General features: G+C 40.2%; 1 protein-coding gene across 16 annotated transcripts in view; it reads right to left on the bottom strand.

Moving 5' to 3' along the window:
• Positions 1–26970, bottom strand: part of Hmbox1 (homeobox containing 1) — a 141076-nt gene that overhangs the window by 90929 nt on the left and 23177 nt on the right. For all 16 annotated transcript variants that reach the window (XR_008217022.1, XR_008217021.1, XR_008217020.1 and 13 more), the window contains exon 2: positions 1402–1481. Coding sequence is in view for 13 of the 16 variants with exons in the window: in XM_052732943.1 (XP_052588903.1) it covers positions 1402–1424 (23 nt within the window). In the remaining 3 variants the exon portion in view is untranslated. The remainder of the gene's footprint in view (positions 1–1401; positions 1482–26970) is intronic.

Genomic DNA, 26970 nt, shown 5'->3' with positions numbered 1-26970 from the left:
AACATGCAAGCAAGAGGGTGGGTGGGAGGGGCAAAGTCCCAAAGAAAAAGTGCCTTTGCTAGGGCACAGCTACTCAGCAGAAACTCAGGCGAAAGTCTTATCATCTGGATCTCCTCCAGAGACTGCACTAAATCACAGAATCAATGTATGTGTGTGTTAAGGGGTGGAGGAGGGGTTTCAAAGAAAAACCTAAATAATAAATAAAACCAATCTTAATGTCTACTTATTAGATTATAGAACTGCCAACCAAAACAGAAGAAATTTAAGTGAAACAGACTCCACCAAATTTTAGAAATTACTTAGGCTCAAGGCACTCTGCACTAGACGCTAAAGATGCACTTAATGAGCTAATAGGCCCTTTATCTTCTCTTATTTCTGAAATTCCGGGAATACTTTTATTCTGAGGCCTATTTTATATGAACTGGTGGTTACAGTTCATATTCCAGCACAAAAACATTCTTGACACAACACCACCATCTCCATTTGTATCTCTCTGCCTTGACTCCAAAGACCAGCTAGCAACATTAGCTAATAGGCAGAAAGAACTACGTTACCATCTACGGTAGCGAAAGAGAAATGGCTATGGTATCCTTAGGAGTTTGCATGCAAATCAAGCATTAAGAGAGCATGCTTTTTATATTCTGCTTGTTCCCAAGAATGCAACTGGGGCTCTCACCAACACTGACCCACCTATCTGACCAGCTTCTAGACTATTAAACAGTTAAAAATAATGAATACGGGGCTGGAGAGGAGGCTCAGCAGTTACGGGCGCTTACTGTTCTTGTAGAAGCCCTGCGCTTGGTCCCTAGCACTCCCATTCAACAGCCAACAGCCACTCCTAACTCCAGTGCTGGAGGCCTCTGGCCTCCTTGAGCACCTGCACTCGCTTGTGCACACCCACATATGCACATAGGTAAGAGAAATCGTTTTTAATGAAATCATAAATACGAAAACTTTATGTTTAAATGGAAAATTGTTAAAATATAATGTTGAAAGTAAAAACGGTAAAAAAGAAGAAAACAAAAACCTCACAGGTCTAAAACCTCATTCCTCCCCATATGATTACTAAACTCCTTTTACCTTGATGTCAAGAACATGTACCATTTGAATAGTTTCCTAAAAATTTCTTTGACCTTGGGCTGGCAAAATGATTCAGAGGGTAAAAGTGCTTGTCGTTAAACCTGCGTTTGATCCCGCATGGAAGGAGGAGAGTACCACCTTCCACCAACCTGTCCTGACCTCCACACACACAAGCCGAAGCAACTAAACATGCACCCCTCACATAAAGAGATAAATGTCACTGAAACGAATTCTTTGAATTCTAAAAACACTTGTTATCACAGTTCTAATCACCTAACATTACTAGAGGGACTGACAGGAAGAGCTGAGAAGGATACTTACACCACTGGAAAGGAACTGAGCATACTTTACATGAGGCGGATCAATGGCCTTTCCAGAAATGGCCAGCCTTATTTACCATTCTGTAGAACAAAGACAGAAAATTGAGAAACAGTTATGTAACTCAGTATTGAATAAAAAGTTTAATTATGCAACTTTGGGGTATTAAGAGTTAATATTAGATAATCTTTTTTCCCAAAATTATTTTATAATTTTGAAATGAAATATTGAATTGGAGCAAAACTTAAAAAACACAGAAAAATTACATTTATAGCTTTCCAAATGATTCCTCTGGGGAGGGAAGCAATTAAAAAAAATCACCCAATTTAACTTGTTATCAGGAACCACCCACAGAAGTGGATCTAGACTTGCAATGAGATGCACACACTGTAATGGCACTCAACCAACCCTTAACTGGAGAGTAACCCTTGGCCCTCATCCATGCCAGGCCAGCGCTCTGCCACTGAGCTCCACTCCCCCCAGCTCTCAGCCATCTTTTGCACAATACCAGGCACTTAGGAAGACTCTTATAACAAAGCAAGCCCCAGCACAGCTTAGCTGCAGGTGAGTTTTTGGGTCTACTGCTAAGTGCAATGCTTATCTTGCAGCTAGGTGGACTCAATTTCTCTGAGTCTCAACTGTCATAACTATAAAAAGGGGCTAACACAGCGACTTCAGAGAGCTACTCATGAATGATTTTAGTTTCGAAGTAGGAGTGATGAAGCACTCCACAAACGAGCACTGGTAGTAGCTACTACTCCCAACTTAAAAAGGGGATACATGCTCTGCTGACTCAGATGACCAACACTGCACAGATGAGTGACAGAGTGACTACTGAGACACTTCCACTGTCTTCAATTCCGAACGCGCGCGCGCACGCACGCACGCACGCACGCACGCGCGCGCACGCACACACACACACACACACACACACACACACACACACACACACACACACACACGAAGCATGAATCTTAAAAGTTCTTATTAATAAAAACAAAGCTGAGGCCAGGTATTGGGGTGAATGCTGGAAGATCAGAGAGGTGAACAAGCCACAGCCACCTCACCTTATCAGTTTCTCAGCTGATCCTGCTTCCTCAGACTGGATGCCTCTGAGTCCTTATCCAAATGAATCTCAGCTGAACTGCTGCTCAAAGCCTAAAAGCTTAACCAGCCAAAAGCTTCTAGTTTCTGGTCTTCACGCCTTATATCTCTTTCTGTTTTTGCCATCACTCCCTGGGATTAAAGGGTCACTTCTTGGGATTAAAGGCGTGAGTCACCATGCCTGGCTGTTTCCAATGTGGCCTTGAACTCACAGAGATCCAGAGGGATTTCTACCTCTGGAATGCTAGGATTAAAGGTGTGAGTGCCACCATTTTCTAGCCTTTGTATCTAGTGGCTGTTCTGTCTCTGACCCCAGATAAGTTTATTAGGGTGCACAATATTTTGGGGAACACAATACCAGCACACACACACACACACACACACACACACACACACACACACACACACACACGAATCAAAACCAAAGACTGAATTTATCAGCCATTTCAAACCTTAAATTATAGAGACAACTATTTTCATAAATTGCAGATTAAGATACAAATCAGAAGTTAATTAGTAAAAATGTTGACATGAAAGACTCACACTGAAATATCCACTATCATTTAATTATTTTAAGCAAGACCCAAGTGTCTACCTATGACTGATGCCCCGAGGGTGCACAGTAAAGTCAGAAGCTCTGCTCAGCCACATACCCTAAACTGCAGTGTTAATAAAGTTACTGCTATAGCTAATTTTCTTGCTGATTAAAAAACAAATACCTGTCTTTTTTTTTTTTCTTCCTTTTTCCAGAGCTGAGGACCGAACCCAGGGCCTTGTGCTTGCTAGGCAAGTGCTCCACCACTGAGCTAAATCCCCAACCCACCTGTCTTTAAAATAAGTGTAAAGTACAAAGAAAATCTACTTTTGAAAATACTGCCAATTGCTTTCTCAGTTAAAGTAACAAAATTTTTTCTTACATTAGATATAAAAATATATACTCCAGGCAGAAAAAGACAATGGTTAAAAAAAATAAAGCACAGCAATACACCTAATGACAAAATTTAGAAGATGGTAGACCTTCTACACACTTTTAACAAAGGACGGAAACAGGTCTTCAATAGCTTGCAAAAGCAAAGAATAAGAGCACCCAAACAAAAAACAGATCTAATAGCTCTCAGCATTTCTGCCCAGAGGTAAATACTATGAAGTTTCCTGTTCATTTTTTTTTTTTTTTTAACAAAAGAAATGAACGATGGCCAGGTGGTAGTGGCTCACACTTTTAATTCCAGCACTTGGGAGGCAGAGGCAGAGGCAGTTGGATCTCTGTGAGTTCGAGGCCAGCCTGGTCTACAGAGTGAGATCCAGGACAGGCACCAAAACTACACAGAGAAACCCTGTCTCGAAAAACCAAAAAAAGAAAGAAAGAAAAGAAAAGAGAAGAAAGAAATGAACTATGGAGGTTGAATGGACAGCTCAGAGGTTAAGAGCACTGAATGCTCTTTCAGAGGACCCGGGTTCAATTCCCAGCACCCACATGGCAGCTCACAACTGTCTGTAACTCCAGTTCCATAGCAAAACACTAACGCACATTAAAAAAATTAAAAATTAAGAAATGAACTATGCATAACCCTGTATATATCTGACACACTTTCTTTTTTAATTGCAAACTTAAAACAACAACAACAACAAAAAAAAACCCACACCAAAAAAAAAGACAACAGGCAGGTTGTGGCAAGGTCAGCAAGGATATACTGGAGGCTGAGGCAGGAGGATAATGAGTTAGAAACTAGCCTAGGCTATACCCTGCCCAGCAAGATGGTTCAACTGGTAAAGACAATTGCTATGCCAGCTTGGTGAGCTGAGTTCAATGCTCCAAACCCAGGTAAAAGTAAAAAAGAACCGGGCGGTGGTGGCGCACGCCTTTAATCCCAGCACTCGGGAGGCAGAGCCAGGCGGATCTCTGTGAGTTCGAGGCCAGCCTGGGCTACCAAGTGAGTTCCAGGAAAGGCGCAAAGCTACACAGAGAAACCCTGTCTCGAAAAACCAAAAAAAAAAAAAAAAGAACCAACACCATAATGTCCTCTGACCTTCACAAAAGCACTGTAACAGACACCTGAGACTACCACCCTCCCTCCATCATGCACCTATAGACACACTGTAACAAATAAACAAATAACAACAACAACAAAACACTAAGCCAGCATGGTGGTACGGGCCTCTAATCCTAGCACTCAGGAAGCAGAGACAGAGGGTCATCGCAAACTCAAGGCCAGCCTGGTTTACCCAGTGAGTGCCAGGTCAGCTAAGAGCTGCACAGAGGTCCTGTCTCAATAAAACAAAGACTGGGCCTGGGGAGGCATCTCAAGGGAAAGTGCTTGCCACACAAGCATGAATGAAGAACAGCTTGATTCCCAGCACCCATGTTAAAAACAAAACAACAACAACAAAGTAAATAAAATTTAAAACAAAGCAACAGAAATAATTTATGAATAAAAAAATAATTAGTTAAAACAAGTCAGGCACAGAGGTGCTTTGGAGAAGTGGAGATGGGAGGATCTCTGGGGCTAATCAGTGAGGTCCAGGTTCAGTGAGAGACCTTGACTTTAAAAAATAAGGGGAGAGCAAAGGAGGAAGACACTTGACATTCATCTCTGGCCTCCACACACAAACACATAGATACAGAGATGAAGAAAAGAGATGACAAAAATTTGCAAACATTTTGCAAACACAGAAAGAATCTGGAACTAACTGCTTAATGCATCCAACACCCAGTCTGGACAGTTAACAAAGTCAGACACCACAGCACCCTCCCACCCTGTGCCTAAGGTGGTTTTCACCCAGATTCCAAGCCTCATCATTGTCACAAATAATTCTTAGCAACTTTCAATATCTGCTTTCCAAATCCAGAATAGATTAGCCATAAAAACTTTAAAGTAGTTAAGTATATAAAAAGGTTTAAGAATTAAAAACAGTGCCGGGCGGTGGTGGTGGTGCACGCCTTTAATCCCAGCACTCGGGAGGCAGAGCCAGGCGGATCTTTGTGAGTTTGAGGCCAGCCTGGTCTACAGAGCGAGATCCAAGAAAGGCGCAAAGCTACACAGAGAAACCCTGTCTTGAAAAAACAAAACAAAAAAAGAACAGTACGTAAGAATTAAAAACAAAGGCCAGTTATCTGAAGAAAGAAAAGAGAACTATTTATTTACAGATACACAGAACAAAGCTGATCCTCAAAATTGTCATTGTTTATGATCTGTGTTTAAAAAGGAAGAGGACTATGACATTAGTGTACTTTCAGGTTGTTTTGTTCTGACAGAGCTGAGGACAGAATCTGGGGCTCCAACATGCTAGGCCCCACGCCACCACTGCACATCCCCAGCCTGAAGCAATTTTTTGTTAAAGACAAAACAATTAAAAGCTTATGCTTTAGGACATTAATCAGAGGTGTTTCACTCATGTCAAACATTTTTCCTTTGAACAGTTCCAAATAAATACTGCCTTCTATATTTAGCATCTATCTGAGAGGCAGATGGTAAATGTGGGGTGAAGAATGGTTGGTGACATGTGCGAAGATAGATTCACACATACAGAAATTTAAAAAGCATCATGGTTAGAATATTAGGGCTTGGGGGCTGGGGATTTAGCTCAGTAGTAGAATGCTTGTCTATGAAGTGCAAGGCCTTGGGTTTGGTCCTCAGCTCCGAAGGGTTAAAAAAAAAAAAAAAAAAAAGGAAGAAAAGGAGGAAGAAGATTAGAGCTGTCCAGAGTGGCTCATTCAATCCATCTTAGCACCTGAGAAGACCAGCTTGGGCCACAAAGCAAGACTAACCTGAGATTCTGTGCCCTCCTACCACCACCACTACCAAAAAGATATAAAATACTAACACTAAATTTTCAAATAATTCCTCCAGGTAGTTTCAGACCATAAATTTAATGACTATTCTCTCAGCCAGATTCACTGGGCGAAGACTTTATGTGAACCAATTTCTTAAAGTTCACAATCACCTGAACATTAAGACACTAGCTGCCCAAGGTCAATCAGCTTTTCTTACAGAATTACAGGCTTCATCTTCAAACCGTAGGGTTAATGACGCCAATATTATTTCTGCATTGTTTCTCTGGAGCAAATATTTCACTGTGATAGGTGCTGTGAGATGCACTGAGCATGTTCAGCATTCATGATTAAACAGGCTGGTCACATACAATGGAGACTTTTACTCTGGAAGAATTATTATACATACTACCTGTTAAGATCTCACAGCCCTGCAGATACCCCTGCTGCTTCTACATTCCCAGTGCTGGGAAAAATTCATGGAGAGCTTTACCGATGAAGATCTTGCTTTTCTAGATTCTAAGGTTATTTCTTGTCACTTTCAACTCACCTGGCTTAACAGATTCTGACTAAATTTCTGTCCTTTTTTTTTTCCCCTCACACAACTTTTAAATATCAGCATAATGTTTGCAGTTTCCAGGCTAGGCATTCCTATGGTCTTCTCATTTACGCTTGCAGGACCTTCATTATGCTGGTAGGACTTCCCTAAGGAGCATGGCTCCTCAGAACCAACACAAGACTTGTATAGAGTAGTGAGGGTAGTGTCAGAGGCCATGTGAGAGGAATAGGAAATACCTTTGGAACTCATGGAATACGACCAGGCGGTCAGCATAATCACACTGGGTGAGCCTTGGAGAGGCGGAGTCCCAAGGACTATGTGTCCTGGGGACCTCATGCTGTTATTGAGCACAGCTCTGCTTACTGCCCTTGTGGTCACCATGTCCCTCATCATCTATGGGTTGTATGAAAACTCTCGGGGTTTCTAGTCCCTCACTGGGCAGTGTTACTGGTACTTAAATAATAGTGATTGACTTTTTTCAAGCATTGCTGCTAAGCAGATCAATGATTCAACCACCATCCTTAGAAAGAATTTAGACATGTAGAGTGTTAGTAAAGTTAGATTAAGATGTTTTTGTTAACGGCTTTGAAGTAGAAAATCTTGGGAAACAATTTAAAGTTAAGAAAGGCACACTTTTAATAGTTGAGCAAGGGACTTGTTGAAGTCAAGGAACAAGAACAAAGGCAGCCCAGTTAATAGCCAACGTGTCTTTCTTGCTAAAGATGGGTTGGTGATCAAAGGTGATGATTAATTCCCTGTATCCATTTCTGCCTCCAGCTTCCTGATATAATTTAATAAAAAAACTGTTGATGATTGGGTGTGCACCCTGAGGGTTTAAGATAGAAATTATTGTTTCTTATATATAAAAGTTTAGAATTGTGATTATTTTAAGATTTTTTTTTATAAAATTACCTTTTGAGATAAATAATAAAATCACTGATCCTTACTTTGTAATCTCAAAATGCAGTCTATCAGTTAAAGAACTGGCTGAGAAAAATAACTTGCTTGCTTACACTGGTAATCTACAACAAGTTGCTTAGACATGAATGTATTGTGGGTCTTTGTGAATAATTTGTCTTTCACCTGTAATATGTAAAATGAGAAACATGCTGTTTTTTGCTTGTATTCATTGTAATCATTTACACGAAGAAAAGTAGAATATAACTACATTGTAATTTTTATGTTGCTTGAAAAATTTTGCTGGGGTATATAAGCTGTAAGGGAAAAATAGGAGGAATACATCAAGGAAGAGATAAGAAGAAAACATCAGGAAAGATAGAGAACGGCTGGGAAGAAGAAGGAAACATCAGGGTAGAAGAACAGACAAAGAACAGAGTAGAACAAGCAACAGAAAGAAAAATAAAAGAAGAACTAAGCTTGGTCCTCAGAAAAGTCTCCTGTGTGTGTATGCAGTTGCATATAGAAGAAAAACATCAGGAAAGAGGTAAGGGAAAAAATAAAAGAGAGAGACCCTGACATGCTGGTGAGGGTGTGTGTGTGTGTGTGTGTGTGTGTGTGTGTGTGTGTGTGTGTGTGTGTGTGTGTGCTGGTGAGGGTGTGTGTGTGTTTTACCCTTTTTCGCCAGCCCCAGAGAATTAAGTTTTGCTGGTGAGGGTGTGTGTGTGTGTGTGTGTGTGTGTGTGTGTGTGTGTGTGTGTGTGCTGGTGAGGGTGTGTGTGTGTTTTACCCTTTTTCGCCAGCCCCAGAGAATTAAGTTTTGCTCCCTCAGAGAAAAAAAGTCAACTGGATGATTTGCTGGTGACTCCACACCTCCTCTTCAGTTCCTGACCTGCTGAGAGCTGGTTCTCATCAGTAGCATCAGGTAACTAGGTTCCCTGGTCCTAGGAGATCACTTTAGATGTTGTGCCCCATCATGAGTCTTTTTGTGTATTTTTCAAACAATGTATAGTTTGTTTGCACAGCCATTGATCAAATGCCCAGGGTACAATTACACATTTTCTCTGCTTTCTTCTCTAAACTCTGCTTTAAAAAAAAAAAGGCAAAACAGTCACATATTTGCTTTTCTTCTAATCACATACCAAGTACTTATTACTATCTATTCTTTGTGTCACTACTGCCTAGTAGCTACATCTGCTCTTAAAGTAGTATTTGGAACACAAAAGGCACACATTTATTAACAGAAAGAAGAAAGTAAAACATCCACATCTACATGACTCCTGGGAAGGAGTCCCTAGGCTATGTACCTCATTACTTGATAATCCCCAGGTGTATCAATACACACAGTCAGAAGAATCCCAGAATTGCCACACGCCTGCCATAGTCTCGATGACAGTCTAATATTACAGAAATTACTGGTCTTGATTACCTTAAAACGTGGTAAGTCTGGTCATTAATCATTCATTGCGTACTTTATAATTTTGCTGTTATTAATAGTGTGTATCTGGTAACTCAACTATGCTGTGAATTCAAGGATCACTTACCCCTAGTCAGAGTTGAGCCTGCATCTCTCCCTATACACAGAGCTAATACACTGACTCCATCAGCACCTTCACAGCATTGTCAGCATAGAGGTCCCTTCTTTGTGGCTTCATTGTTTCTGAAAGATTTGTAGCTATATGCTCTGCTTTGGTGTCGGGTTCACTCAAATTCAAAATCTATGAGCAGGGAGATGGTGGTGCACATCTTTATCCCAGCACTCGGGAGGCAGAGCCAGGCGGATCTCTGTGAGTTCAAGGCCAGCCTGGTCTGTCTACAGAGCAAGATCCAGGATAGGCACCTAAACTACACAGAGAAACCCTGTCTTGAAAAACAAACAAACAAAAAAAAAAAACCTTATTCACGGATGCAGCAGCTACTGTTTATAATTTATTACATCAGAGTCCCTTCTTCAGAGGTCTCAGGGTATTCCAATCCCATGGCCTTGTTACTGTTAAGCTATACATGATCCCTTTCCATTCTTACTGAATTACTGTAAAAGTCGGTTTTAACAGGTAGAATATTCTCTCCTAGAGCAGTTGTGCATCAGAAACATTTACAGGAGAAAATCACAGTTAACCTAGGACCTACTGAGCTCAAAGTTGAGGTAGGAGGAAGTCCAAGCTTTTTAAACAGCCCCCTTACTTGGAAACTACTGGCTTAAAGGAGAAGGAAAACTATACACTAACCCAATGTCATGTATCTTAGGTGAAATATAATGTTGCCTGGGTATAAAGGAAAGTTGAGCCTAGTATTATCAAAAATATCTCTTCTGAATCTGAAGATGTAGCTAAGTCATAGTGTGTTTGCCTAGCATGCTCAAGGCCCTGGGTTCAAATATGAGCACTAAAATGCATAATATATAGGTTTGTGTATCTATGCTGTAATATCAATAATTTCAAGCTGAGTACTTAACAAAATAGTTACCCATCATTAAAAGTAAATTTGATAGCACCTAAGATATATGTATGTCAAAGGAATTCCTGTCAGATATTGGGCCAGTTGCCTTAAACGGTCCCCAACTAGTGTCTAACCTGTACTTCTCATCTCACATAGTGAATACCTGCCCTAGCCAATAAGCTCTCCTGGCCCTTCTGAAATACAGCACCTCCCTGCCAACCAGAGTGAACTCTTATGTAGAGACAGCCAATGCCTGTTACAATACTCTTCTACGTGCTGGTACAGTATATAACATGTAACTGTCTTCCCTACTGGAGTGGGAGTTTAACAGCAAGGCCTATTTCCTATCAGCTGTTGCAGTCTTGTTCCCTAACAGTGTGCTGACTTTGCAAGCAATAAACCAACCTTTGTTTAGTGCAGAAATTAAAGAAAATACCTATTTTCTTTCTTTCGAGGTGGTGGTGGTAGTGGGGTTTCAAGACAGGGTTTGTCTGTGTAGCCTTGGCTGGCCTGGAACTCACTCAGGCTGGCCTCCAACTCAGAGATCCACCGCTGGATTAAAGACATGCGCCATCACCGCCTGGCAGAAATACCTATTTTGAAGTCTCATTCATGTAAGATAGTCTTAAATTTCTAATTTGGAAAACACAAAGAGTCTGCAATACTAAAATTTAAAATATGTAACTGACCACTTTTCAGACAATTGATAAGCATGTATTAATTACACTTTATAGAAATAAATGAGTTTTATTCTTGAAAGGTGAACAGTGTATGTTTCTAGGACCAAAGATTTATAATCTACATCTGCACTACATTTAGAACCAAACTGTGTTAATACCAGAGGCCCCTGAGGTAGCTAGAACACTAAACTAGAATTTAGAAACAAAACAGCTTCACCCTGTTTAACCCGTAACAGTCCCTGGAGTTCCCTACCGTAGGCAAACTGAAAACCATGAGAGCAGCACCCCTGCCATTGTGATCAGTAACTTTACAGTCGCCCATCTTTTAAAAGACTCTCCTCTGATCTAAAACAGACTCTATTCCTGTTTGGCATACATCTGGAATATTCTGATAGTGCAATATAATAGTTTATTCAGGGAGTCAATCGCTATCTATTGCTCCTTCACTCATTCGAAGCCTCTACTGCTCACTTTCACAGGCAGAATAAAGTGACAAAAATTACCAGAGCACAACTTGTCACCCTGGACAACTGGAAGATCCAAATGTCCTCTTCATTTTGCATTTCCCTCAACCCAGCAGTTTCCCAATGCTTACTCACAGAAATAATTGCAAAATTAAAGGAAGTGGACTCATTAAGTTATAATAGGGCAAATCACACCATCTTAGGTTAACTGATGCTAATGAGCAGACCGTATTTCCCAACCACCTCAGCTTATAAATGAAAACAAAAAAAAATTCTGATATAGTACATAGAGCCCTTACTCCTTCCTGGATGAGCCCAGCATCCATCGGGCATTGACAGAAACAAGGCCCTGCAATCATAAATACCTATCTTCTGCAGGTCTGAAGCACCTCAGTAGAATCCAGGTGCATTCTCAAGAATGTTACCATCAAGAGTTAAAACTCCAGTCTCCAATACTCAAAGGAGGACAAAATCCTAAATTTGATCATCACCAGCAAACATCGATGACCTATTCACTTATCCAACCAACCCTTTGATTTTTTTTTTTTTTACTTCTGACTCTCAGTACCCATTTCCACCTCATTGCTTGCTTTTAGTTAGCTTTAAAATTCACGAAGTCTAGACCAGTGAGATGGCTCAGCAGGTAAAGAGCAGGTTATATAGTCCAAAGACCTGAGAACTGACTCTGGAAAAGTTGTCTCTGACCTCCACACATGAAGTGTAGCACATGCATGCCTGCACTCAACCCTGATATCCTCCACCCCAAACTATAAATAAAACAAGCCCTCGATAATTCTGGGTTACTGGGTGTAGTGGCTCATGCTTGTAACCCTAGCACTCAGAAGGCTGACATAAGAGGATAGAAAGTTCGAGACTAGACTGGGCTACACGACCCGCCCCTACAGGGGACTTGAAATCACTAATTCTGGAAGTAATGCTGCTGAGTTGTATATTATGTGGTTCCCACTAGCTTCACTGTAGATCGTACCCAACATGAAAGTTATAACAATTGCCTACATTACTTTTCACAGACTTAAAGGCCATTTCTGCTAAAATCAATGATACTTCAATTGAGCCTGTGTGAGTGTGCACATGTCTGTCTGTCTGTCTGTATGTGTGTATGTATGCACGCATGCATGCGTGTGGAGCGTGACCTTCTGATTTCGGGAGGCATAAAACTCCTGACATCCCCTGAAGAGAATGGTGACTATTTTACCTCCCATCATTTCTCCACATCCTAACTCTCCCGTTCTTTATGGACAATTAGCCCTAAACCCCACCTCCATTGAGGCAGATTTGAGACTTAGGTTTCCTACCTCCATGCCTGGCTACCTAGTGAAGGAAGAAACAGTTTAAAAAGTCTTCGTTACACATTTATTTATTCATTCTTATTTGTTTATGATGGAGGGAACACACATACATGCATATGTGGAGGTCAGAGGACAACTTGTGGGAGTCAGTTCTATCCTTCTACCATATGAGTCTTGAGGATTACACTCAGGTCCCAAAGCTTGGTGATAGGCAACTTTACTCACTGAGCCCCTGGCCCACAGAGGAAATTTTTTTTTTTTTTTTTTTTTTGCAAAACTTGGTTCAGTGACATGTATACTGAGTAGTGGATAAAACTGGTCTGGTCATTAACACTAGGAGCCAGAAACCTAGTTCCTAGGTTAGTGTTTACAATGATCTACATAACAGATAAAAGAAAAAAAATACAGATATCTGTAAACATAAGGACTTTAAACAACATCAGTTGTAGATTTTACTGAGTTTAGAATATTACAAATGTGCAGAATGAAGCCTTCTCTTGCTGCCATTAAGTAATAAATTCTGTTAATTGCTAATATATTTTCTGTAATACTGTGGTAAGAAAAACTGTACAACAGGCTAACATTTGGCATCCTTTTTACCTAAAAGTGTATCTTTTATGCTCAAGTCCTGCAGGCCTTGTGTCCATCTGTCATTCACGAATTCAACAAACAGTGAGCACCTAAAAACAAGCAAAGCCGTGGGAAGCACAGTCATGAAAAAATTCAAGCTCTGTTCACATAGAGCTTATATTAGTGAAAGACAGAAAGGGGTAAATATAAACTCTACATCACAGTAAACACAAAAGAGAAAAAGAAAGCTGGGAAAGAGGAGAGGGCTTGAGAGTTACAGGACTCAGTTTCCAGTTTTAAATAGCATGCTCAGAAAGGCTCACTGAGGAAATTAAACCAGAATGAAGACTTGAGGCAAGGAGCAACCATATAGATAAGGGGGAGAGGGCATTTCAAGATCTTGAGTCCAGAAAGAGCCTATCAGGTTCAGGAATGACAAGCACAGGATGTATGTGAACAAGGGGTAAGTATTAGAACACAGACTAAGCAAGAAGCCCTCCTAACCGTGTAAGATCAAAGGGAGCCTATAGTTTCTACTTAGAAGTACAAAATACTTCCTTAGCTAATCACCTTAAGAGGTAACTCAGCAGGAAACCTAGTATGGATTGCTAAGGGCAGAATTTCTAATACCAACAGGTTAGCAGAGAACTTTCTTTTGTATATGCCCAGCACTTTAGAGACATCATTGGCTAGCTTTAAAGCACTGTTGTCAATTTACTAGGTGAGGACTAAAGGCAGAGGACCACGGAATTCAGCTCTCCACAAACTGCAAGGGAAAGGATCAGCTGGCCAGGTGGGATAGCACACACCTGTAATTGCAGGATTCAGAAGGCAAGAGGATCATGAATTTAGGACCAACCAGCCTAGGCTATACAAACCCCCATTTAAAAACAGAAAAAGAGATAGGGAAGGGAAAAGCTTTGCAAAAAGATAACTTGAAATAAAGAGATCACAATAACTACAAGTCAAAATTAGGAGTGTTCTAGAGAGCTGCCCTAAGCTTTATCTCATTTATAGGCAAGTACTACACAGAGTGCAGACACTACCTCCTACAGAGTTAGTGTACAGCTTCCAAGTTTATACAGCTGAGATGGGGAGAGTCTTAGTTACTTTTCTATTGATGTGAAGGGACTCCATGGCCAAGGCAACTTATAAAAGAAAGCATTTAATTTGGGGCTCATCATTCAGAGGGTAGTAGAGTCCATGACCATCATGGCAGGAAGCAGGGCAGCGGACAGACAAGCATGGCACTGGAGTAGTAGCTGAGAGCTTTCATGTGGAGACAACAATGGCCAGGCAGAGAGAGAGCCTAACTGGGACTCCCACGAGCTTTTGAAACCTCAAAGTGACACAAGTCCTCCAACAAGGCCAAGCCACCTAGTCCTTCCCAAACAGTTCCACTAACTGGAGACCAAGCATTCAAATATTTGAGTCTTACAGGCCATTCTCATTGGGCCACCACAAGGGGCACTCAGCTTTTCTAAATACCCATTTTTAAAAACATAGTTCAGAGCTAAGTATCTCTACTTTTATGTTCCTCCACGACCTTCCAGTCCCAGAAGGAGCATATATTCTACTTTGGAATGGTAAGAATTTAGCTTGTCTTTATCTGCTATAGTTTTCATGGATTCCAGACCCCTTACTCTGAATTATTTCCTTCAGTTACCTACGGATAAGCTCAAGGATCCTTGAATTTTATAACTATAAGCTAACACCATACAAATATAGTCTTTTATTTATTGTATGCAACTAGATATAACACCAGCTCTCAAAAAAATCTTTGTGCTAGCTATGAATTATAGGTAGACAGAGTTCTTTAGCGATTTATTTTTATTGTTTTTATTTATATGTATGGGTGTGTCTGTGTATGAGTACCTGAAAAGGCCAGAAGAGGGCTTCAGATTTCCTGGACCTAGAGTTAGAGGAGGTTGTAAGTCACCTACTGTGGGTGCTAAGAGCCAAACTCTGGTCCTCTTGACTGAGCAGCTAAGTGCTCCTAACCACTGAGCCATCTCTCTAACCCCATAAGAATTCTTAAATCTTTGAAACAATTTTCAGACTCAAATCAACATTAAATTCTTTTACTTTATTTCTAACCAGCATAATAAATATGCTAAATATGACCCCTGTTCTTTATTACTTATTTGTGTCCATCTATAAATAAAAATGTGGAAAAAACTATTTTATACAATGTTTAAGAATATCTACTAGGCCTTCACAGCACTGGACCTGTCAACAGCCAATTATGGATCAGGAAGGAGCTCATGGGGCCCTATTCATCCCTGCTAAACTACAGTATACTGATGGATTCTGAGGGAGGAACAGTCACTATTTTCAGTTGTGGACCCAAAGGTGAGCCCACCAGGCTCCACTGGGCAGTTCTACCCTTTGGACACACAGATATCCTGGTTAAAGTCAGTGCTCACAAAACAAAAGGACATGACTGTGGGACAGGAACTTGTAAGGAGGAGAAGGCAGAGATAAGAGAGTGAACAGATATATAATCGTCACAAAAGACGATTTTAAAACAAGAGAAGAACAAAGTATCTCCCATGAGGCAGACATGTGACTCACAATAGTACCTCAGCACTCAGGAGGCTGAGGTAGAAGGATACTGTGAATTCCAGGCTACCTAGAACTACAGAATGAGTCTAAATATATATATTTAAAAGAGTATCTTCTGTGGATTTTGGATGATGATGTTAAAATAAGTGAATTTACCTTAAGTAGATGAATTTATATCTTAGTAAATTTATTTTAAAAAGTGGAATAGAATACCCTCTATGAAGGACTAAGAGAATGCTGCATTCTTAACCTTCTGTTTACACTCATATGAACTGGTGGTAGACTCGCAAATACTGCTTCTAAGGGAATGATGACAGGTCATTATTCTAAACTGAAATTCACAGATAGGAAAGCTTACTCTCTATATGATGAACTGCACAAACCACTCACGTGCTAAGCAAAGTGTTGCCAATTACCTTCCACTGCAGGTTGTTCCAATGTTACTGTTCCATTTAAGACCTTCTTTTCTCTTGTATTAATGCAGCTAACTGCTCTCTCGATTTTGTCTTATATTTTTTCTTGTATATAATTACAACTCCACAAAACACAAATCTAAGGACCAAGACAGAGCAAAAGAAGTTCTGCTCCCACAAAAGCTAGCTTCCTTCAAACTAATTTGTGGCAAATATTTTTGAATGCGCACATTTGAGTACAGATGCCAGTAGAGGCCAAACATTGGCTTTGGGTGTCTTCCTCAATCACCCTTGGCCTTATCATTTTTGAGGCAGTCTCTCACTGAATCTCACCCTAGGGGTAGTCTGTCTCCACCTTCCCATGGCTGGAGTTAGGTATGTACCACCACTCCTGACTTTTCATGTGCCTGCTGGGAGTCTAACTCAGATCCTCAGGCTTGGGTGGCAAGCACTTTACCAATTGAACCATCTCCCTAGGCTCTTAGATTCTCAACAATTTTGTTCTTTGAGGGTAATTGAGTCAATCCTGTGAATGCACACTGTTTACCCTACACAGGATCTACAATTTTGAGACTACATCTGTATCCGTGCTTTTGTTTTTAACAGAGACAAGATCCTCTGCAGCTGTCACCACACTCTGTTAATTCCTCATGTAATCTCTGCGCACAGGGCAGTCACCACAGGCAGGTAACAGCATCCCTCAAAGTCTCCAGACACCACGTATCTGCCACTGTTGACCACTGAGCTTAACACTGTGATTTCTCATAAAAGAAAATGAATGCTTTACATTGTCCTGTCCCTAAGAAAAATGCTGCCATGGTTTACAGCATGCCAAAACACACTGATTTTTCATGTGAGTTATTTTAGTTAAAAGCACTCTGAAGGCAAAGCATTTCAAGGAGGATACTTTCATGAGAACAGGGGCTAGAACTCCCATGAGAAAGGTAGCCCTCCCTGTACCGGAGGAAGGAAGACATTCTTATCAGGCATCCAGGATGGAAGAAATCTACACAAACAAACCCTGTTCAACTAACCTTATCTGCTTAGTCACTCTTCCAAGATTAACTGCCCTGACTGAAAGCATTTTATTTGTTTAAGCCAGCCTTTGGTCCTAACTGCTTCTGGGGGCTCTCATTCTTCTTGGGCGGGCTCCCATGAAAAAATTACCAAATAAAATTTGTGTGCTTTTCTCTAAATAATACATTAGTTTAGTTCTAAGGTTTGAAGAGGACAGAAGAGATATTTATCTTCCCCACACTGTGAGAGAAAGCAATCTACTTTTTTTCTCTTATCCCTGGTTTATTTTCTGTTGCCTGGGCATTGCTGGAACAGTCATCAAACAAAATCCAATGGTGACAAAGCTAGTTCACCAAAAAGCCAGAGTACACACCAGGGGCTAGGAATACACAACGGCAACAACAAATAACCCCTTCAGAGTTGTTACGAAGAACAGGTGGTGGGGCCAAAATGATAATGCCCATAACTTTCCCTAGCAATTCCAGTTCTGGAGACTGACCCATGAACACACAGTCACACAGGGCCAGGTGACTTCAGTAAGGTTAGTCCTTGCAGCACTGTTCATAAGAACAAAAGATCAGAAACAATCTACATCAGCACCACAGGACTGGAGGACTAAGTTAAGGGATAACCACACAATACAGTCATAAAAAGTAAATTCCTTACATGCCATCATGAAACAGATTTCAATTGAAAAGAACAAGAAAGGACTACGCATTTTTGTTAGTTGTGGAGGGAAAAGATAAGAAAAATGGTCCATATATGGCCTTGTTTCTATACACACATCAAATAATTCTAGAAGGGTGTAGAAGAAACTAGTAATTCTAATCTCATTCAAAGTATAAGTAAGAATTTCCCACAGGAGGCAGTAGATATAACTCAAGAGATAAAGTGCTTGCCTAGCATTCACTAGGTCCTAGGTTCAAGCCTCAGTACTTCCAGGAAAACAAAATTCAGAAGGAGGGAGACAGTAACACCCCCTCCATATCTAGGGCATTTTGCCTTGGAGTTCACAGTGCTGATTAAACAGGAACCTAGGGTGGAGTGAGGAGCAGGAAACAAGACAATGAAAGAAATGGCATCCTTTGCCATCTGGTTCTTTGAACTGGCTGTTAGCTCCGAAGCAGTAAAAGGGTAGATCCAAAGATAAAGGATCTTTTCAAGACATGGGCAGACTGCAACTGAGCAGGAAGAGGGGCTCTCTAACTCCAGCCAGGGCTTCTGATGCTGCAGGCTGAAGCTCTGAACATACATTCCTGGCATGGCAGGGGTGTCACTCACAGGGGACGCAAGTGCAGTGACCCTGATGAGGTACCACACGGGAGCAGCCTAAAGAAGGCACTGTGAAAAAAAAATTCACTTCATGGTGTGTGATGGCGCACGCCTTTGATCCCAGCACTTGGGAGGCAGAGCCAGATGGATCTCTGAGTTTGAAGACAGCCTGGTCTACGGAGTAAGTTCCAGGACAGCCAGGGTTACACAAAGAAACCCTGTCTCAAAAACAAAACAAACAAACAAACAAAAAACCCCACAACAACAAACTCTTCACTTCTGTACTCAAATTTATGCGATATTCCACTCAGGGGGTTCCCCCAAATCCTTATCAGACTCCAAAAGCTTGGTTTTTGTACAAGCAAGAGGAAGCTGTTACATTCCACCTCTCTCCAGGTCATGAAGCCTAGATACACTTTCACTGCAAATCTCTCAATATGTGTGTGATGTGAGGAATAAAGAAACAGAAAGCAATGCTCCTGTAAGAAAGCCAAAAGGAATTCAGGGTATCTTATAACGTGGCTTACTGCTTACCACACGGGAAGTCAGGGAACTGCTGAGGACAAGCAAAGAGGTCACTCAAGTTCTACTGGGGTCCAAACCTACTCTGCAAAGTGCAGTCTTTCAGTTGCGTTAAAATGCTGCTTTGCTAATCATTGAGGTGATGACGTAAAATTCTGGATTAGGTGCCAGTGTTTATCCCTGCATCCTAGATTGTTCACATTAAAAAGAAGGAAAATTAGAAGAATGAGAAAGGAGAGTTGGGGAACACAAACGGGTACATAAGCATATCCTAATAACATATTCGCAGAAAATTACAGAATAACAAAATACAGAGTTGCTTTCTTTTTTAAAAGTTAAAGACATCTTGCCCTGCTCTAAAAATATAACCAAGTATTTATCTTAATTCAATTTAGTTTTCATTTTTCAATTTTATCCAGAGATAGAGTAATATATACAATCCATTTATTCCCTACAGCACAAAAATAATAGTTTTAAATACACAGATGAGCAATGTTCAAGAGATGGAGTTTGCACTAAAACCATCACACTTGCTAAGGCCATCCCTAGGTAATTTGGATTCCTATATGAAGATGAACAATGCTGTCTCACACAATGGCAGGAATAGGGGTTCCTAAGATTAGAAGGGAGTCACTTCAGAGGCTGTGGAGATGAAACTCCATGTTGACATAAACCATGGTTAACAGAGTGAAAACAGCACACTCATTTATTATACCCCGTTTGTTCTTCCACCTATCTCAGTAGCTATGGAATGTCATTTTGTTTGATATTTACTTCTGCATCTTTCAGAGTACCTTCAGCTTTTTCATTCTGTGTTCAAATGCCCCACATGCAGGCAAGGCAAGTTTTACGGATACTTATACACAGGAAAATTAAAAGCAAAACAATGTGTCACTAGAGATATTTTATCCACCTCTACATGCCGACTTCTATTTTCACTGACTTCCTGTTTTCACCTCTAACTGCCTATTTACCTTCATTTCATTAAAGCCAAGGCAGCGTCTTTTGTCTCAAATTATTAGCAAAGTTCTTATGTCACTAGAATCCCATCAGCTTCCCATATTCCAGACAACAGACTTTGATATTGATTCTTCATTGCAATGGTTGGGAAATGAAGAGCAGTATTGAAATGTGACTGTGTACAAATCAACCTGCCTCAGCTGGCTTTCTCTCAGAGAAAATGATGTCTACATTTTCTAATAGGACAAGCAGAGATCTAAAGAAAGCTTTATAAGCTAGCTACCAGACTTCTGTACATTAAGACAGTGTGGGAATGATATTCTAGAAACAAATGTCATCTAGAAGGGCTACAGTAAAAGAAAGTATTTACACTCCTGAAGCAGCAAGGGGCATTATTTCATTCTCTCTTCATTTCTTTATAGAGCAGCTTCTTTGTTAATTCAATGCATTATAATAACACCCAGGCCAAAGCTTGAATTCTTCCATTATTCCCTAAAAGTGATAGACCTCCCTGAATGAGTTAATCTGATGATTTGTGAATGGAGTTAGCAGTTCCCTTAGTTTTGTGAACCGTCGAGGTGAACTAGGAAGCAATTGGTAAAATAAAGCAGAAGTCACTCAGATTTGAACATGTCTACATGACCCCAGGAACTTATTAAAACAAACAGCCTTTCCTCAGCTTTGGGTGGTCAGAATCCAGTAAACTGAGATCTCTGTGTCAACTCCTGCTCTTCTCCAAGTCTCTTGCAGTTTGCATGTCCCCTCCTGCAATGGTGGCTCTTTTGCCCAAAATGCCCCACTTGTCTAGCCTTGACAGTCCGTCCCTTCTGTGATGCCTAGCCCTCAGACCTGGACTTTATCATTTCCCAAGGGACCCCTTTCCTCTTAATTTGACTCGGTCAGCTCTCCACATTCTAAGTTCTCGTACAGTATTCACCAGAGTACAGCTTTGGGTTTGTATTGGTATTTAAATAATGATCCTCACTACACTGGAAGCTTCAGGAAGGTAGAAAACATGCATGTCTCTGTTTTTCTTGGCCAAGATAGTTCCTGGAACATGGTTGTTACATAATAAATAGTGAGTAAGTAGGTGAATAATGATCTGTAAATATCATTTCAACAAGTGTTGAACCAGGAGTTCCGGATCATTGGATTCTATCTTGGTCTTGTTATTTTGCTTTTAATTTTCCTATGTTTAAGTAGCTGTAAAAACCACATTACCTACATTGTGGGGCATTTGAACATCAAATGAAAACATGACGGTGTTTGAAAAATGTAGAGGTAATCAAACATAAAATTACACTACATAGCTACTGAGACAGGAGGGAGAAAAAAGGTGTAATAAGTGAGTTGTGCTGTTTTCACTTCTGTTAAGTCACAGTTTTATATCAATATGGAGTTGCATCTCCAGAGCTGTTGTTCATAACCTTGTGGTTCACTGATGCATTATAGAAGAAAAGAGTCTTGAGCTGGAGAGACGGCTCAGCAGTTAAAAGTACTTGCTGTTATTGTAGAGAACCCAGGCTGAGTTCCCAGCAGCTCACACTATTTACTGTGGCTCCAGTTCCAGGGGATATAACTCCCTCTTCTGACCTTCAAAGGCACCAGACATGCATGTGCACATACATGGATGCAGGTAAACACATAAATTGAAAGAAATCTACACTGTATAAAGTTTAAACTTGTGATGCATGGCTGAGTCTCTGTTATCTAACTCTCAGATACTGAAAATAATCATTTTTCTCTGTGTCAAAGACAAGTGGATTTGTGAAGCCACAGGGTTTTCTTATTTGACATGAAATTATTCTCTTTGTAGCTCAAAGTGCCTAATAATTTCTTGAGAACCACATAACTACCTTTCATTTTGCACAGTGAATAGTTATGCTTTGTAGGTTGGTAAAATCTTATTAAAACTTAAGAAGAGGAAATTTTCAGGTAAAAAAGTGCACTAATGATTGGTTAGTTTGTTGTTCTGGTTCAATTACATAGCATATAGCATATCCTTAAAATGTCATACTATTAACACATACAGTAACAGTGATTACCACTTACTGCGTCTGCATTTCAATTGCTCAGAAAACTAACACTGGTAACAGGGACTAGCTTGGCATAAACTACAGAGCGCATGGGACAATAGTATGACTGCATTTTCCTTAAAGAGAGCATGAAAATAATTTGGCTACATCCACTTTTGATTTCCACAGTTATCAAGAATCAGAAGGCTAAATTGGAATTTATACTTCCATTGCAAGAGTAAAAAATATTTTAGACTTTTCTTAAGACAGTAATTAGTTTGTTTTCTGAAAAGGGGAAACTATTAAGGATCAACCATGTATAAATGACAGTAACTAATGAGAATACTCTAACGACAGTAACACTTTGTATACTATCAGTGTCTGTTTCTTCATTTGACTGTCATGGAGATCCTACTGTGCAATGTTAGTATTTTCACCACACAACAAAGAAGAATTGAGGTTTGAAGAGAAAAAAAAAAAACTTGAGTAATTTAACAGTATCTTTCACAAGTGTCAGAGTTATAGAATTGCATACAAGAGGCTCTTGAGTTAAGCTCAGCACTGGCTTTTCTATACTCCACTGGAGGACACATCACAAAAAAAAGCTAGAAATCACACCTATCTCAACACACATCCATTTGTAATACGACCTTGTTGCTATTCAATCATGCTTTTAGAAGAAAAGGCTTTGATTAAATAAAACTTATCAATTCTTTTTATTGTCCAGCTTTTTGGCTTCACAGTGAATTCTCCCAAGCATTTAAGTTAGAAATAATGTCAATTCACATAAACTATTTCAGAAAACAGAAGGCAAGCAAGCTTTTTTCAATTCAACAGACAGGGCTGGTATCATTGTAACACCAAGTCAAATACATTAAGGGCAAAGCAATCCATGTGCTAGTGTCCCTTGGGAACATGTACAGAGCCTTAATAAAATATTAGGAAATGATAAACTGACATGCTGAGTCCAGTTATACAAAAGGTTCCTGCAATCCTGACTAATATAATGATGGTATAAGATGGTTTAACACTGCAAACCCCTCAATGTGGTTTACCATATTAACAAGCTATGACCATTTCAATAAACACTGAAAATTTCAACTCATGATTTAAAAACAGTAACAAAACTCAGCAAAATATGCATGAAAAATTTGCATCAAGATAATGAAGTATTTACCAATACCTTAAAATCTGATCACAATTACGATGGAAGACTGAAAGCTTTCTTGTGTCTGCTAGAGCTCCTGGGCAGTGCAGTGAGGAGGAAAGTAAGGGACTTAGGAAACAGAGCTTAACAGCAGATCTCAAGGGCAGCCACTATTTTTCATCTATAACTCAAATAATGTCATGCTCCTACTTAAGTCCCATAGTGGGTTCCACTATACATAAAATAAAATGCAATCCCTTATATGGTGTATATACACTGCCTTACAAGATTTGGCTTCTATTCTTCACTCATCGCGCCCTAGACTCAGGCAGCTTGTTTATCAAGGTCATTGCTGTTTTTGAGACATTGTGCACAGTCTACCTAGAACATGCTTTTCACACCTGGTTCTTTCTTGTTAGTCAGGTGCTAAGCTAAGTGGTACCCATTTGAAATGATCTACAAAATAACCTTATTATATTTATTACTTATTACTACTTATATACTTACTTATATAAGTATATACTTATTACTACTAAATAACCTTATTATACTTATTACTGTTATACATTGTAGCTCTTAGGCTGAAGGGTTGGCTTAGCAGTTGAGAGCCAGTACTACTCTTATAGAGAACTTGAGTTCGATTCCAACACCTACCAGGTATGACCTTAACTCCAGCTCCAGAAGCTCTGACCCCCTAGCTTCTGTGGGTACCTGCATTCATGTACACATAACTACTGACAGACATATTCCCACACAAGTTTACACAATTTAAAAATAATAAAATAAATCCATTTTTAAAATGCAGCTTCTGGTGTCCTAGGGCATTTTAGCTAAGCAACAGAACCATCATCATATTTGGTAAAGCAGCCATTGGAGCATTTCAGTATTTTAAGGTAGTCATTCATATCAGCATAGAGGAAGCATCTGTAAATGTGGGTGAGATAGAGGCAGGCCTGTAGTTCTGGTGGGGTAGGCAGGAAGTACGGGAATTGGGAGATGAGGCAGATTATCAGAGGCAGTTTAATACCTTCCAACACTTAACCTTTTGGCCATCAACCTCCAAACTTCTTGGTTACAAATGAACCAGAAGAGCAGTTTGGGGCTTATAACTGTTAGGTTAAAGATGAGCCAAGGGCAGAACTTTAAACCAGCTGCAGACCTGAAGGATAAAGTGATGACATTATGTATTAATACAATTGGCTTCCTGGCCTAAAGCTAACAAAAGCTAAAACTGTCCACTTGGAGTAGTAAACACAGTTTGCTCTCTCTTGTGTTAAGCACCTGTTCCAAGTTCTGGGTCCTACAGAGCAGCCTTTGACTACAGAGACAAATCAACAGCAACCGAAGTAGTAGGATTTCTTCTTAGGTTGTGCATTCTCACACCCAGGGCTTATGTATAGCCACTTTAATAGATGTTAAAATCAGCCGAGACTCAGGCAGCCAGTTCCGTTCTTGTTTTCATCAGCTCTCCTTGCTATTCTCTCAAAATGGACTTTATTTTCTTATCGTTGTTTCATTTAAAACTTACCCAATAGCTCTCTCTGGTAATCTGTTTATGTTCTGTCTGGAGGTGCCCTAGAGAAGGTGTTTCTAACCTTCCGTTGCCTCACCCAAGTACCTGGGCAATTTCCCAGTTCTCCAGTAACAGATCCTATTGCATGAGTGATGAACATCAGGGTGCAGAAAAGCTAGAGAGTACTATGGCTTCTTGGTCTGACTCTTGATTGAGAGCTGCTGTGTTCTAGGGCCCTTCATGTCAACTCTGGTTGACACTCTGAATCCTAAGTGCTTCAGGATTATTGAACATACACAAATACATGATAAAAAAAAGATGAAAATCAGGGCTGGGCACAGCTCAGTGGTAGAGTGCTTGTCCTGTGATCAATCTTTACTTTGCACACATGAGCATTCAGCATTCAAATACCACACACACACACACACACACACACACTCTCTCTCTCTCTCTCTCTCTCTCTCTCTCTCTCTCTCTCTCTCTCTCTCTCCTCCCTTCCTCCCTCCCTCCCTCCCTCCCTCCCTCCCTCCCTCCCTCCCTCTCTCTGTGGCATACATTTGTGGTCCTAGCCACGCAGGAGGCCAAAGCAGAAGGATCACTGAGTCTAAAAATTTAAAACAAGCCTGGGTGAGCAAGTGAGACCCATCTCAAAAACAAGCAACCAACCATTTCAGGAAGAAAAGGTTAAATACCAAATGGTACCCATAACACATGTCACAACTGCTTCATGGAAGGGAATGACTTCCCAACTCAAATAAATGCAGACTCAAAAAGGCCATGAAGTTAGGTCAGAAGAGGGGAGCAGAGCAGTCCAGAGAATTCGGAGTACTGTACCAAAGGTACTAGGGAAGGAGGAACCACAAAATACCTCAGGAATAGGCTAGGCGAGTTTGGCTGAAAGCTAAGGCTGGCATAGGTAGCAGGGAAGAAGAAAGATGGAGTCTGATAGCAACAGGGATGTTTGGTGCTTGTACATTATTACATTTACATGATCTTATTTGGTCACTGAAACCACCTCAGGAGAAAGGATTCTGGAGAAGGCAGGCTCTGTGTGGCAGCAGTGTCCAAGACAGATCATTCAATCACTAAGGGGTGAGGAAGCTACTGACAGGGACATAGTTAGGAATGTCCGACCACAGCTAAGAAGGGTTCCAGTCAAATGGTGTGAGGCACCACATGCTTACACACACTTACTAAACGTAACCTAATCCAGCCATGTACTGTCATGTTGGAGCAGTGTATCTTTGTATTATGCTAGTGAAAGAGTAAGAGGATAAATGTCAAGGAGTTCCAACTAGCATGTTTTTGCTCCTATTCAAGAACAAGAGTAGGATGAACTCAAATCAGCCTCCCTCTCTAGAGAAAGCCTAAAATGTCAATGGAGTCAAGGTCAGCTAATGTCTGGAACAAAGGAGCTAATAATTTCTGCTATAAACACAGCATCATTATGCCATTTACAGGCTACACAAAGTGTGGTACATAACATATACATGAAAATAGTAATTTTCAATTTTTTATGCCATTTCTTTACTGTTTTGCTTAAAAAGGAAGTTCCTAATGCATAGTATAGAATCAGGAGGAAGAAAAATTACTTGACAGAAATAGCAATGGCATAAACACTAACTACTTGTTGATAATTCTCATTTATGGTTTTCCAACAAAACATCTATTGTGTGCAATACATGGCCTCTGTTGTTGAAAAAAACCTTTGCATATTTTTTTGCAATATTAAGCATTTTAAGGTTACTTTTTAATTAAAATAGCTACCTGTCAAGTAAAATTCATAATTACCTTTATATTTTAAAAAGGATTCACAAAGCCTACATCTTTATAACAGCGATCCAAGTATTCATTTTGTTAAAAAATTTAAAGTGGTTTTTTGTTTTTAGTTTTTTTCCCATTCTACAAGCAAATAGAACAAGAAACAAACATGACTTACAAAACTTCAAAGTATGGCCTATCTTTTTAGGAATGTTCTTCCCTCTTTTCTTTCTTTTTTCCTGAAAAAAAGAAAGTTAAAAATGTAGCTGGGCACAGTGGCACATATAATCCTAGCAGCTGGGAGGCACAGGTGCATGGATCCTGAGTTAGAGTCAGCTTGGGCTATATAGTAAGACTCATCTTAACACACACACACACACACACACACACACACACACGGGTTACTTGGACATCCAGTTATAAACAGGTAATTTGAGTGTGAGTATACTGTGTCTGCTACCAAGGTTAGTTTCAGTTAAAAACAAAAGAAAACTGGGATACCCATGAACTTGAGCAACAATATTCCATCACTATCCTTTAGCTCTTATTCATTCTCCTGTTTTTCAATTCAGATTGACAGTATAAAGATTTGTCC

This window comes from Peromyscus californicus, unplaced genomic scaffold (genome assembly GCF_007827085.1).
Source record: "Peromyscus californicus insignis strain IS unplaced genomic scaffold, ASM782708v3 Scaffold_12__1_contigs__length_115047231, whole genome shotgun sequence".
In the NCBI taxonomy this organism is placed as follows: Eukaryota; Metazoa; Chordata; class Mammalia; order Rodentia; family Cricetidae; genus Peromyscus; species Peromyscus californicus.
The sequence above is the reverse complement of the archived record's forward strand: the minus strand, read 5'-3'. Positions and strand labels throughout refer to the sequence as shown.